The 15,075-nt window shown below is 37.2% G+C and overlaps 1 protein-coding gene across 6 annotated transcripts in view; it reads right to left on the bottom strand.

Annotated features, from left to right (window-relative positions):
• The window catches only part of CTNND2 (catenin delta 2), a 655,439-nt gene that overhangs the window by 13,800 nt on the left and 626,564 nt on the right, over positions 1-15,075 (bottom strand). For 5 of the 6 annotated variants that reach the window (XM_062610812.1, XM_062610810.1, XM_062610816.1 and 2 more), the window contains 2 exons: positions 14,880-15,005; positions 1,052-1,178 (listed from right to left, as the gene is read on the bottom strand). In XM_062610812.1, coding sequence (XP_062466796.1) covers positions 1,052-1,178; positions 14,880-15,005 — 253 coding nt within the window. The remainder of the gene's footprint in view (positions 1-1,051; positions 1,179-14,879; positions 15,006-15,075) is intronic. The other variant, XM_062610813.1, reaches the window with a different exon arrangement.

Raw genomic sequence — 15,075 nt, 5'->3', positions numbered from 1 at the left:
CTTGTACTTACAGTAAGAATGAGATTTTGGAGAAAGAAAAACGGAACAAGAGCCCTTTATGGACTTGTGTAATGACAGATTTTGAGAACTGAATAGCAGCTCTCACTGTACTTCTGGCTACATTTTCATATTTCTCAGAGGTTGTTCTGCAGGACTAAGATGCAGCTTCCAGGTAATTAAAAAAAGGGTATTTCTTAGAAACAAAACTATGTCATGATGCTCATTGCAATAATCAGTTTGGCCAATTTTAATCCTAAATTCTTGGTATACCTATGGATTGACAGGATTTGACTGAACAAGTAGTGAAAAGCACATTGAAAGGCTGACTGTTTAAAGATTTTATTTGGGAATGGTTTTATCTAACCAAGGTATGCTGTGCCTTAGAATAAGCTGAGGGAAAAATGCCCAGATTTATGAATAGAAAAGTTAATTGAAGCTACAGCATAATTACATTAATTACATTAATTCATTGTACGGATCATAGAGAACTAATGATAGCTGGTGTAAATATGCCATCAACCTTACATGAAGACCTGTAGTCAATCTTTTGTGAAACTTATCCATACATGTGTATGCATAAATGATATATACATATACATATAATAGGAATAAAAGCCTATACATATACATATAAAAGGAATAAAAAATAATGTGGATCCTTCAACAACTTCCAAGTGTTCTAAGATGACTTCCAAGTCGTCATTAACAACTAGAATATTAAGTAACAAAATCTCCTCATGTCCATTTCCTTCACGGACACCACTGCTCTGAGATCTAGTCAGGTAATCCAAATCAGGAAAACAATGCATGAGAATTGATAACAAGAAGTTATGGAATATTCTTCCTGCTGGAAAACTTTAAAAGGTGCTAATAGAAAAAAAAATATAAACATCCTGTTTTGAACAGATAATTCAGGTAAGAGTAAAGAATGTATTTTGTGCCTTTCCACCACTGTTAACAAATCTGGATGTCAGTAACATTGCTTAAAGAATGAAAATGACAGCGCTGCATTACCTCTGTCTTTACCTCAGTCCTGAAAGCCTGGTCTTACCTGAGCGGTTGTTAGGAGACATGCGCACAGGAGAGATGGAGGGCGTGCGTGATGAAGAGTACGGTCTTTGCCGATCCCTTTCTATTGTTGAAGATGAGGCTACAAAGTGATACTGTGACCATCCATCCTGCAACATCAAACATTATGACAGTAGTCAGTGAAAATGCCATACACGCCCCCGTTTTAAGTACAGAGTAATTTTCTCTAGTGTTTTCACTACATATACTTAAGTAGGCTACTACCTCTTCCCTGCCACTGGGTGGCAAATAGTGGTGCAGGATATGACATACTGACTGTACTGACATATCAGAAGAAATATCAAAATTCAGAAAGTGCTATAAAGTAACACATTTCTGAAACACCCAAATTATGATAACACTGAACAACATTTTAGGCTATTTGTTTAATAGCTCTGTCTTTTTCCATGCCTCTGTTTTCACATTCCAAATGGCATTCTGGCTACGAAAATTCCAAATCAGAAGACAGCTTGTTTTCATGGTGAAAACCAGCTTCTGCTTTGAATCATTTCTATCTTATAAGGAAGTTTTGGAGTAAGTAGATGGGAACAGTTATATTACCTGTACATTTATTCACATGTGAGGGAAAAAGAATCAGTGCATTCTTCTCATTGCATTTTTTTCTCCAAGATATACAGAAAGGAATTTTATTCCTTTTACTTAAAGCTGTGGTAATGGTGATGTATCAAAAAAACCCAACCAAAGAGAGAAATACAAATACTAGAAACAGCTAGTTCAGAAATAAAATATGATATTTTAATTTGTTCATGTTTTATTCCAGTACCATAGTATAATGCGATAATTCAAAATAATGTAATTTAAATTTTTTAAAGGATACTGAGAATAGTTTGAAAGTATCATGAGAGAATAAACTGACTTTTGCTACTGCTCTTCTTAGAATCACAGAATGGTTTGGGTTGGATGGGACCTTAAAGATCATCTAGTTCCAACCCCCTGCAACAGGCAGGGACACCTTCCACTAGACAAAGTTGCTCAAAGGCCCATTCAACCTCATCTTGAACGGTGTTTCAAATGTCTTCAAGTACTGATAGATTTTAACTGTCTTCATAACTGCTTAATGTTAAATCTAAATCAGTAACAGAGTTTTCCCAGTCTCACACTAAAGGCATAAGCCTTTTAAAAATCCTAACTTTTTGTTGGGCTCAGTGAAAATCGAGTCAAGTGCCTGGCACAGCGCTAAACAAAATCGTTGCAGTGAAATGCCGTATAAAAATAAAATCAGCAAAATGTTACCAAGCACCAATTTTCCTCTTGCTTGTAGAAAATTATTTCTCCACTGGGGTGGTAAAGGATATTGCCCCCCACCTCAGGCTACTCCAGACATCCAGTCTTGAACCCCACTGCCTCCCATCCTCTGCCTTCGCCCAAGGCATGTGTCTGACTTTGCTCTGTCTACAGAAACCATGGGCACATGGCTCTCAGAACTGCAACAGAAAATGGCTTGAATATCCCCATTCCACTAAACTTTCAGGGAACTCAGCGAGAGTGTGACACAGCAGGAAGAAGATACTCATAGCTCATGTAGAGGGAAATACATAGATTGTCCACCTATGACACCTAACTGTGACACCTAACTACAGATTCTGAATTCCTGTACTCCTTACATAGCACATTTGTATAAACATGGATGTATCTCAGTTGTAATCTCAGAAGAAATAAGAAGTGAAAAGTCTGGGCTGTGGCTTTCACAGTAGTAACGACTTTCCCTTGAGTTGATAGTGAGGGCTTGTCCACAGAAAGCAGTAAACTTTAAGGACACTTCACTGAACTGCACCTCATATTTCATGGCAGTCATACAGGAAAATGTAAGGAAGAAAACCAGTTAATTACTAAAAAAAAGCAAGATGAAAGAAGAAATAGCTAATCTTTAATACAACTTGCTTAAACCAATATTTTTTATATCCGATCTCTCATGTACAACACTACTTTTACATAAGCTGCATCCTCCAACCTAGAGGAAGAATCAATAAGAAACACCAACAAAAGCATACGTAAAGCCCTACATTCTTAAATCAAACTGGAAATTAATAGAAAGTTTTCAATATATGTACATATATATAATGTATATATATAAAATGTGTATTTTTAAAGAATAGTTTAAGAACTATTATAGAACTAATAGCTATAATGAATAACAACGCACAATAACCTTATCCAAGCATCAGTACTGTAAATAACATATTTAGCATTATTTTTCCTTCTCCTGTTAATAATAACTTGCACAGTGATTTGTCTACTGTAAAAATGAAGCAGCGAACACGTGAGAAGCCCATGCCTTTATCCTGCTGAAGAAAAACGGTTCCCTTCTTCCTCCTCTGGGGTCAGATGTTCTTACCAGAAAGGTGACTCTATAATTTACTCTGTTACAGTTTTCTTATCATTTATTTTTTCTTAACAAGACTGCTGAAGAGCAAGATAACAAGAAGGCAGACTCCAGATCAGATAAAAGAGAAGGAATAGACTATTTCTTACTGCCTGCCTGCAAAAGGAGGAGACATCAGTCACACTTACATAGTGCGAGTCATAAATGCTCCCACCTTTGTGAATCTGGATACATGCATGGCCAGATACACACTCCTTTTGCACTTTTACTTCCCTCAAATAAACCCCTGGCAAGTGAGTCAGAAAAAAGTGACCCAAATCTTCCCCTAAATGTTTCCTCCTGTTGTCTATTCCAGCTGTATTGTTCACATTAATACCTGGACCCTGTTTCTGATGGGAATTGGATGAAATCCACTGTTATCTGCACAGTCCAACAACTCTACAGGAAGAGTGTGTGGCACCAGTTTTGTTCTGCAGAGTATCAACAGGTGCTTTGTCAATGTTGCTTCCCCTGAAACAGCACTGCAAGGTGTCTAAACAGTGAGAGAGCAAAATCCAGTTGTAACTGGGGCGCAGGCAATAGCATTCTACTGTGGTGACTGCCACTGCTTTTGTCTAGACAAGGCATATTGCTGTCACTGCACGACAACCTTCCTGGTGTTTTTCAACAGCATTATGGGCAGCTCCCAGACCTCACAGTATTTCAAAATCCTAATACTTTTAAGTCATCTATCTTAAGCTCCCTTATGCCACGAGGAAAAAGCTTTTTTTTTTATGGAAAGGTAAACAGTTTGTAACAAATTTATTAAAAACTATCCCCATCAACAATTCCAAAAGCTATTAGCGTTAAATATTAAACTAATTTTTAAGTGCCTAAAGGGAGTATTTTCAATTTAATGCTGAGATAAATACCACCTGACGTGATGGCGGCTTTCATTAGTTTGTTTCAGCTCTAGTGCCTGTAATGAAATTTAATTAAATTGATTTTGGGTACTTAAAAGGTACAGTATATAGCAGTGTCCTGCAGAGAAGAAAGCTAACTCAAAACCAAAGTGTGTGAGGCTGCATTTCAGAAACCAATTTACCAGCCATAAATGTGATCTAGCAGAGGAAGAGTAAGACAAAAAGACCTGACAAATTGGAAAGAAATTCAATGCAGTTCTGTTACAGAATGGATGCATTTGTTAACTTGCAACAATTAATTAACAGCTGGCAACTGCACACTACAGGAGGGCACAGAACAGCAAGAGTACAGAAATACCAGAGTATACCCTTACTGTCTCTTTCAAGGTATCTGCTACTGGGTATTTCTCTGTATTGTCACTATAATGGATAAATGTATTCTCTCTCAATTACAATCCATGAAGTCCAAACATTAAAGCTGGATTGGTAGGAACATGTTTACAGTGATAATGCTCTTGTGAAAATTGCAAGGATCAGATGTGGGGCAGTTGCTGGATAACCACTGTAGAAAACAAAAATTATACTGTATTCTCACTAATCAGCTTTTACTGGGCTTAAGGAGTGAACAGGCCTTTTGTCTCCCTGCTCAATTTTAAATAATTTTGAAAATTAATAGTTTTCTTCAGGCCCTTGGGAAATAATTATTTTGTCAGGGTGACTAAATTTACTGTGCCAAACACCTACTGCATAGGTATGGTATGAAAAATATAATTTAGGTTTTCCACATTATGCTGTTTGTATTTAAAATGCAGGGGAAAAGAGAAAGCAGTTTTCTATTGTATTTGCAAGAATTTTCAGAACTCTCTGGTAGTGGAGTCCTAAACCTGAGGAGATGATTTGTGGAGGTAGATGATATCAGACACACTATTTTCTCACTTGTACAGTAACAATAACACTGTGAGGACTGAATGAAATTAAGCCCTGATGGGAACTGACACCATGCTCAGACCACAGGGAACCAGAGCTCCTGCCTGAGGAATTCACAGATGAGAAGAAAGAGAGGGGACTGGGCACAACAAGGTGGTAAGGAATGTGGGGCAGAGTTGGGGATGGAGCACCAACATTGCCAACCTTGGTGCGGTGCCTAGCCTGGATGACTTCATGACATTCAGTCCAAAAGAAGCTCTACACCAGCTTATGTGCAAATAGCCAATCAACAAAAATAAAACCAAGTCCTACCCACTGACTGATTATGCTTATCAGCTTCTAAGAAGATACTGACTTAAAAAGCACTGAGTTGTTTAGCAAAACCATATGATGGCTGCATGCACATTGAGTATGTTCCAGTGCTGAAAAGCACAGTCCGCCCTGACTTTCGGCCACTGATATCCTAACATTGTCAAGAAGAAAAAGAGCAACTTCTGGAAGGCAGAGAAATATCACTAGGGAAAAGAAACAAAAATGATGCAACAAACCCAATAATGAAACAGCTAAAACCTGAGGAACTACAGAGAATGCTGTGTCCTGCCTCCCTCAAGTTTACAAACTCGCCAGCATGCTACTTCCTGGTTCAGGTCTTCTCCTTTTGTGACTTAATAGACATTTTTCCAGATGACTTGAAGCACACACGACCAGCCTTGTTTTGTCATTCTATTTCCTTATCTGTAAGGCAGCATTTTACTATTTCTAGGATATTAATTGTGATAACCACTGCTCCTGTAATGGTAATAAGCTGTAGAAATATATAGGCAACCACCTGTGGGAATCAGTAACTAGACCCACAATGGTGTTAGAAGTTGGTGATGGAGCAACAAAACAAAGTGCCTGTAAGTATGTAATGTAGGATCTACTTGCTTTGAAACTCAGCCAGACATTGCTTTGAGTTCCTGCTGTTGCTTCTTTTGCAAGCTGAAGCGCTGCTGTCAGGTTAAATGAAACATCCGGACTGGTGTGCACCAGTGTGACACTGTCTAGAGTAAAAGATAAATCTGATGTGAATTAAGTCAAGGCTCATCAGACTTACACAGGTCTGGGCAATTCTTCACTGGGAATTTGTTGTCACAACGCTAATAAGACATAACAGAATTTAGAACTGGATCAAATTATCTACATGCATTGACATATAAAAGTTACGTGCGTGACTTGACTGTGGTGAGAAATCTAAAATGGTACCAAGGTTGGGAAGATTCACATACGTATCTCATGGATGCACTTTAAATGTTCACCAACAACCACAGTTATCATTAGGCTTTACAAGCTGGGATTGTATATATTTTTTTTTTTTAATACAAGAGGAAGAATAAATTCTCAGTGCTTCTCAACAGAGATACCGAGCCGGACTTCTTTCCTTCTGCCAGCCCCACGGCAGCAGCGAATAACTACCCCCATCAATACACCTGAATATTGAGTGTGCTAGCAGGATTGCTCCCTGAGTGCCAAAGTAGCTGACAAGGAAATGTCAGTTGCTAAAGGAGATGGAGAGATGGCGGTTCTCTAAAAAAGCCCCTGCCTTTCTACTTGAAGTGTTCTGACTTTGCAAGAGTGATTTCAACTAAACGCTTACAACTTCAACAACTCTGGAAACACTCTTGAAAAATCAATCAAATAGTTTTAGATAAACTATCTCATTTAAAAAATATAGGTATTCTTTAATTTTTTCTTTGAATTTACAGTGCCAAATCCTATTATCAGTAAGTGATTCCTGGATTCCTGGAACTATTGTCCTTTCTGGATTCGCTTGCATTGTTTCCAGGAAAACTCAAAACCAGCAGAGAACAGCTGGGCATTGATCTGCTTTATGATGCATTCTGAATAGATTACTTCACTGATGGCTTTTTACTCCTACCATCTAAACTGCAAACAGTTATTAAGCAGTATATTGATATTTTTACTCATAAGATTTTACCTTTTGCTTTCAAAGTGGTAACTCAAGATACATTTCTGAAGAGAGGAGCAGGGACTGAGACTGGAAGATCCTGGCATTCTCCCAGTTTACATGTTAGCAGTTGCTGTTTGGGTTAAATCCTTTGAACGAATTCTGTATTAAGTCTGCAACTGGAAATCTGCAGAAATTTTAGTGGCTTTAAAAGACAAAGAGTTGCTGACTCCAACTATCCCATTTCTCCTCCTCTCCTGAAGAGTTATGAGCCAGTCCCTCAAAAACAAAGTGAAGAATACGGATGACTAAAGGTCATCTTAATTTGAGGATTTTTGTGTTTATAGTCTCTTTTCCAGTTTATGAAAGCTGGAAAATGACTTAAACCAGAGAAATTATTCAAGTTTAGGGGATATAATAATTTGGATAAAAGTGCAGAAGTTGCTCACAGCATGTCCAGTCAGCCAAACTGGTTAAAGAAAAATACTGTTTGCTTTCCATGCCTTCTGATGATGATACTGCCAGTTAGTTACTGGTTACAGGTTATGTTTGGAGTATGACACCCGCTGCTGTGTGAGTCTGGGAGGAAGGCCACTCCTCCCTTGCACAGACATAACTCAGGGGAGACGAGGGAGACCCTGCTGAGAGCACCACAGGAGCTGTGCCATCACCTGAGCCAAGGCAAAGAGCAGAGGTGGCTGGGCTGGACAGAGGAGGACCAAGTCAGCTGGGTGGCCGAGCTGCCACTGGAGTAGCTGCCTCTCCCAGGCACTCTCAGCCCCCTGCCTGAGTGCCTGATGCTGGGGGGGGTGCCTCACTACTCCCCAGTGGTGTGGCTGTGTGATACATGCATGCCCTACTTCGGTCTCCTTTGGTATGATGTGCAGTGGGCTTCACCTCAGCATTTCTCTCCTTTTTACTCTGAATTTCAAGGTACAAATACCTTTTACTTGTAAGCAACTTTCTGCATCCCAGACACAGCAGAAGTTCAATTGCTTAAGAAGCTAAGAGAGAGAAAAGTATTTAGGGCAGCATTAGGCTTAAAGAAGGGCTCCTAAACAAACAGATATTAAGCACAGGAAAACTGTCTGGCACTGGATGAAGATTATTAAGTTTTCTGTTGGCTCTTTAAGGTGACATTTTCAGAATCAGTGGTTAAACTCATTCTTTTTGAAACGAGACACGTTCCTCCCAGCCTCCATCTCAGCTTCTCTGAAAGCAAAGCTATTATTCTCCTGTTGTCAGCATTCCACCCCAAAATCATCTAGAATATTTTCTCTCCCTTTTTTTCTCCTGTCACCACAGAGCCTGAGGTGTATTCTTCTGAGAGCACCACCCAATCTTTTCCTTTCAAAACAACCAGAGAGACTCGATTGGTTTTCTCTTTTTCAAGTGCCCTTTTTTTGGTGTGCACTGTTATCATTTTCTAATCACGTACCGTCTACCGTAATTTTATATCCCATCCCTTGATTTTAGCTACGAAGAGACACATGATAAGGGAGAGATATGTTAACTACTTGCCAAATCTGTCCAAGTGAGGATCAGCTAGGTAACTATCCCTGGTTGTTTTACATAGCGCAATAGTGGGATGTATCAGGGAATCACTGAGGCATTACTTTACCTATCCGTAATTAATTATTGATTTCCTGTTGTGCAAGTTGCAAAGATGACAAGACCTAATCTGATGAATAAAGTAGCTATAACAAAAGGGAATTGTATGTGAGGCAAAGCATGAAGGACAAGACTTGAGATATGGCAGAGTTCATTATTCATTTTGCTGAGGTTATATGCAGCTAAATAATAAACCTTTCAAAACACTGCAATAAAATGAACTAAATTCATTTTTCAAAGCATCTCTTTGCCTCTTAAACAGAAATAAGATTCTTTTAATGTAGTTTAGAGGAAATGAAGGTAGTATTTGGCCCTTTAGCTAGAATTTCAGTTTTTCTGTTTTCCCCTGCATAAAGGATGTAAGCTATAATTTAAATTGTTACAATCACAAATTAACTATTTTTGCTTGTATCTTGTATGCACAAAAAAACCCTGCATCCAAGAAACACGTCTACAATCATTTTTGACTTCCATTGTCATTTTCATCCCAGTAATGCAATTTCATCTATCTTAACGATTTTATGCCCTAGAAATGCAAACTCTGCCTCTTGCCCACAAAATCTCAAGGGCAGGACAAATACTTTATGCTCAGGGTCAGCATTAACCAAATGCAACTCTTCTATTGTACTTGTGGGCATGAAACATAAAAAAAAGATCACTATCAGAATAAAATATGCACTATTGTCCCTTCTGGTGAAAAACATGGTAGGATTGCTGATACTGACTGTGATCAAGAGCCCTCAGGGCTTTCTGATTCCTGAGGCGTGGCACTGTGGCTGAAAACCATACGTATTTTACTCAAGTATGTAGCTGCCTGACAAAAAGAGAATCTGCACCCCTTATGGAAAAATCACTAGATAAACTCATGCCGTTCTTGGCTTTAGGTCAAAAGCTCTTGCATGAATACTCTTAAACTAAAGAATTTAGATATCTGACTGCTTACTGCTAAGCTGTATTAATTTTAAGGAACTGCTGCTTTGAACATGTAGTTTCATTATTAACACTTAGACATTAATAATGAGAAGAGCTTTAGTATCGTTAACTAAAACAGGAACAGACTACTGGACCAAAGCCTACAACTCTCTAGGGAAACCACAACTTTCTGTAAAAGCACTGCATTACATTAAAAGTAATACAAACAATTTAGAAACTGCCTGTGAAACTCTTAATTTCTACCTCCTTAGGAAGAAGAAGCTATAGATCTTTTACCCAGACATACTGTATCAGCTAGCAAATGAAGTAAAAAAACCTCAGAACAAAGCGCATATACTACAAAAGAGACTCCTTTCAAAATACAGGGCTTCTTTCTTCCAAGACTGAAACAGCAGACGTATTTAGGCCATTCTTGAATTCTGTTAGCAGTTTTAGCACATGAAGATGGAAGAAACAAGAAGGACAACCACAACCTCCCAGCAATTTTTTCCCCACCCTTTATTATATCATGTAGAATATTAAAAGATGTTCTTCATGACCTGAAGTAGGATATTGATGCACCAGCTTAATATTCACTGAACTTTCACTGAATTTACATGTACTGGCCGAACTAAACAAACACTTTTAACCTCCTTACAGGACCCAGAAGAAGGAGGATGATGATAGCATAAGCACAGCAACAGATGCCCAGTGTTACATGTCAGACCATCATAGCTAGACTATTTACCTCTGAAAAGAAAATATGCTTTGATTGCCATAGTAATAAATTCAATCTGATTTCCATCCCCTCTGTAGTGCTACTACTAGTAAAAGTTCTATTGATCTTACTCATTTACAAAACTGTAAGCATCCATCCAACATACCCGTTAAGGTTTGTGGGAAGAAACTGAGTTTCTCACCTATACTCTTTCCTCACACATGCTTTTATCTGTGTCTAAACCTAGATATGCAAACATTAAGCATACAAGTTAATTAAAAAACTTATTTTGTTCTGAATGTAAGAAGTCATGTTCCTTAAACAGATTTTGGAGAAAAAGATTGACAGAAATCAAAAATGGGTTCTCTTAACATGTACCTTTAAAAGACTTTAAAGTCTTTAGAAAAACTTTTGGATTCTTTTCAGTATTGTACATCTGAATCCAGCTAAATTCTGATTGCCATTAATTAATGTTATTTATAGTTTAAAAATATTTAATATAGTATATAAGTGGACTAAAAATGTCCTAAAAGACATGCAGTTAATGTTCTTATTATCTCCTTTGTATTCAAGTATTAAATTCCAGTCTTCTTCTGAGGAACCGTATTTTTGAGAAGAAAAATTTTGCAGATGTGACTTTCCACTTATGCATAACCCTCCAGATTCTGTTTGTCTACTTGTACCTCTACCCTAAGGATATTTCAGAAACTTCAGTTACACAATTCCCTTCAGAAGGTTCCAAGTCAAAGACACTGACTCCTGGGCTGCATTTCAAGTTTTCTTTTCTTCAGAGAAGTTCAAAGGGTAGCGTACTCTGGAGACAGACTTTACACAACTAGGAGATTAAACATCTCTCTTCTAAATCTGTACTTAGTAACCTTAAAAATAGACTTGTGTTTTGAAGTGAACAATACCTAGTCATTCCCACATAAGTCATCTAGAGATTACCATGAGACACTATCAATACTGCAGATGCCTTAGCATCGCATATATGTATGGATCATTCTAGAGAAATATATGGACAAACTTGCATTCTTTTCTTATTTGTTTAGCACCTCTTGAGTCTAGCTCTAACAGGTTTTGGATTAGAATGGTGTCAGCTTCCATGCAGTTGTTACTGATAATTTAGAAGAGTAACTGCTAAGTTTGGTTGCTGAATTACCACTCACTACAGCGCTCAGTATTAAAGGAAAGTACTATCATGCCTTTAAGGCCCTCATGGGAAAAGCAACAGTCAAGCACAGCTGCAGATAATCTTCTAAGCTCATAGCTCAAGCCATTAAGGTTTATTCCTTTATGTATTCCTAAGCTCTCTTTGTTCAGACATCATGCTGAAAGGCAGCATCTTCTATGTTCATGCTGTGTAGTTTTACATGCACCCCCCACTTGTATATACATGTAAGCAGATATATATATTTACCAGCAAAAGTGCAGGTCTGTCATTCCACAACCATACAGGTATTTGCAAGGAGTGGAAAAAAAAAAACAAACCCAGACCCCCCCAAAAAACCCACACCAAAAAGCAAGCCATTACTTTGGCTTTAATTGTGCTTAGTCATCGTATCTGATTTTTCTGGATACCGTTCAGTAAGAAAGCCCACACCAAAACAGTGTAAGTATGGACAAGGTTTGGCTTCAGCTACACTAGATTGTTTTCATGAAAATACTATTAGCAGTATTGAGTCTTCAGTTCATCACAGACTGTATTTTAGATTACTGCTAATATTTTAAATACCATAGTAAACACAGAAAAAATATTAGAAAGAAACATATAAATACAGAAATAACTGAAACACAACTAAGGGAATGCTAGGTGATATTGCATAGCAAATAAGCCTTTGAGACTATCACAATTTTAACTATGTAAAATGCAAAATGTTCAAAATAAATGAAGTCTATGACACAGTAAATGATGGCATTCAGAAGCCTAGAACATTTGAAAACATCTCCCTCTAATAATTGTTGCAGAAACACAAATTTAGGTATTCCAATATGTGTTGTAACTGTCATACAGGGAAGAACATCAACATTTTGGATCCCAAAAGATTTTCTGTCCTCTTTAGGCCAAGTAAAATGTAAAAAACATTGCAACAACAAAATGGCAATCCCTTCTCTTTATAGTACTGTCTGATACTGTTATACTCAAAGGGGGTTAGAAGGAGCTAGGAAAGATATTACTTCATATGATGGATAAGCTAGGAAAATCAGAACATGACCTACTCGACAGCACAACTGAAATTATAATTATCTGCATTAAAATAAAATCAAAACAACATTTTGACTTAGATTTTTTAATATTTTAGATACATTTTTGTCCTTTATTTTTCTTAATTCTTCCTCTTAAAAACTAGCCAAATGATTTATAGTGATAATACCGCTAGGTGAAGACACTGAATGGATTTGTGTTTTGCCAAATACTGAGAATTTCTCTCCCCGCCCTCACTCTTTTCTTTTAAAAAGTCAAGCACACTTTATACACCAGTTTTTCCATGTGTGAATACTCCTGAATGCTTCACCATATGCCAGTTTCTACCTGTACAGCTCAGCTCAATTTCTTTGCACTATTTCCCTCTTAAGGCTTCATGATTCAGTCATGATATGTAGATAGGCAAACAGGATATTATTTAAGGAGACAAGGGGCAAAGAAAGAGCCACAAATGTTCAAATGTACTTGGGAAAGTTTTGTATGATTCTTAAAAAAAACAATCCTGGGAAGGCATACACAGTCAAAAGAGGAAATAAGTTAAATGGTAAGTTGATACAGTGATGCTGCCTAGTGCTAATTATAGTGAAAAAAAACAGCACTGAGGTAAAAAGAAAATCTAAATTCCAGATCAACAGATCAAGATCAACAGATTTTTCTTTGGTCTGCAGCTACTAGCTATTATTTCTTGCAGAACAGAAAATATGCCTTTGCTTTAATGAAGAAATACTTCATATTTGCATGGGCAGAGGGAAAGGTAAACGTATCTTATATGAACACTGGAAACTAATATACAGCATAAAATATAGCATTAATACTAACTCAACATACACACAGAAAAAGCAGTAATTCCAACTTTTTTCCCAGTACCGAAGCCAATGACAATTTCATGATTAAGTATTTAATAAGACTGCTGTCTGATAAAAAGCCCCATTTAAAATGCTCGCTTAAATGCAAATAACATGTTTAGAGGCAAGAAAAACTGAAACAGAAATGAAAAATGGAAGTATATATTTGAAGATGGCAATTTTTTTCACTTTTTGGGTAATGAATCTGCATCTTCTAAAATTACTCAGATGATGCTTTAGAAAGGCGTGAATATTGTAATTCCACAGCAAATTTCCACATTTCCTTTATTTAAAATCAATTTAGGAATTTGCTTAATTCCTGATTAACTAAACTAAGCAATGTCATATATCAGATGGTGAGATGCTGCACATTTTAAGTATCATATTCCTGTTAGCTAAAGATTAAAGGGATTTATGCTAACCTTGACAGATATTTATGTCTAAAGTATTTAAATGAGATCTCCTCTGATGTCTTCCCTCTTCCAGGCAAAATTAGTAGAAAAAACCCTCCAAAAAAAGCATAGCTACTACGTCCTTTGTGATCAGCAAAAATGTGTGAAGTCCTATTTTCTCTAACTATTTTAACAGAAATAATACACAGACATACATATAAATATACTAAAAGGTTTGTCCAAGAATTTACTTGAATGTGGTGCATATGTAGAAGGTATTTTGTTTTTTTGCAATAATGACACAGAATCATATTTTATTATGAAAAAAATATAGGGGGAGCAAACCAAAAGACTGTAGTTGGTTAAGGAAATGAAATTTTAGTACTGAAAATTAAACAGTGCCCAGTTGTGCTAATTCTCATCAACTGTATTTATGCCTGAGGAAATCTCCACTGTTCTTATTAACAGTTATTTTGAAAATTAGCATTTTATGAATTTAATTCACTCATGGACACACTCGTTTTTCTATAGATATCCTAATTTACCTGGGATCCTTTTACTGAAATATGCAGCTATTGATTCTTTCTTACAGATGTCACTGGGACAGAAAAGGTAAGTTAAGTGTTTGATAAATTTAACCTGCTATTGCAACATAGGGCTTATCAATAACTGCCTTTCTGTTTGAAAAGTTCAGGCAATCAAAAAAAGAGACTACAGAAATGCTATAAAGCTTGTCAGGGAACTTAATGTAATGCACTTGTCCCCCTCACTGGTATATGCTGTCCTCAGAGAGAGCAAAACTCTGCACACCTTCCTCACACAGCTGAAATGAATGGGGCTACTCTCCTAAGTGAAGCAATAATCTACAGTATAATTTAAAAATACATTCTTTAATAAGGCTTTGATCCTTTTGATTCAAATGTCTTCTGTAGAACTTTTTTGGGTACAAATCTCAGTATGGATGAAACATAACAATTCAACACTGGTCATCTGACATCCAGAATACCTGGGTTGGGGAATAGATTCTGGTTTCTTGGCTCTGGGAGAGAGTATGCTGAGCGTGCCATGACCCAGAGTGGTGGGTTGGTGAAAATCCTCTGTCATCAGCCACACTGAAGCTTGGGGCCGCCCACTGCCATAAATCAATCAATCAGTCAATCATTTATTAATCAGGTACTTGCATTTTCATAGTTAATATAAAA

This window comes from Pezoporus occidentalis, unplaced genomic scaffold (genome assembly GCF_034315485.1).
Source record: "Pezoporus occidentalis ecotype Australia unplaced genomic scaffold, CSIRO_AGI_Poc_V1 ctg15, whole genome shotgun sequence".
In the NCBI taxonomy this organism is placed as follows: Eukaryota; Metazoa; Chordata; class Aves; order Psittaciformes; family Psittacidae; genus Pezoporus; species Pezoporus occidentalis.
Note: the sequence above shows the minus strand (reverse complement) of the source record. Positions and strands in the feature narration are given on the sequence as shown.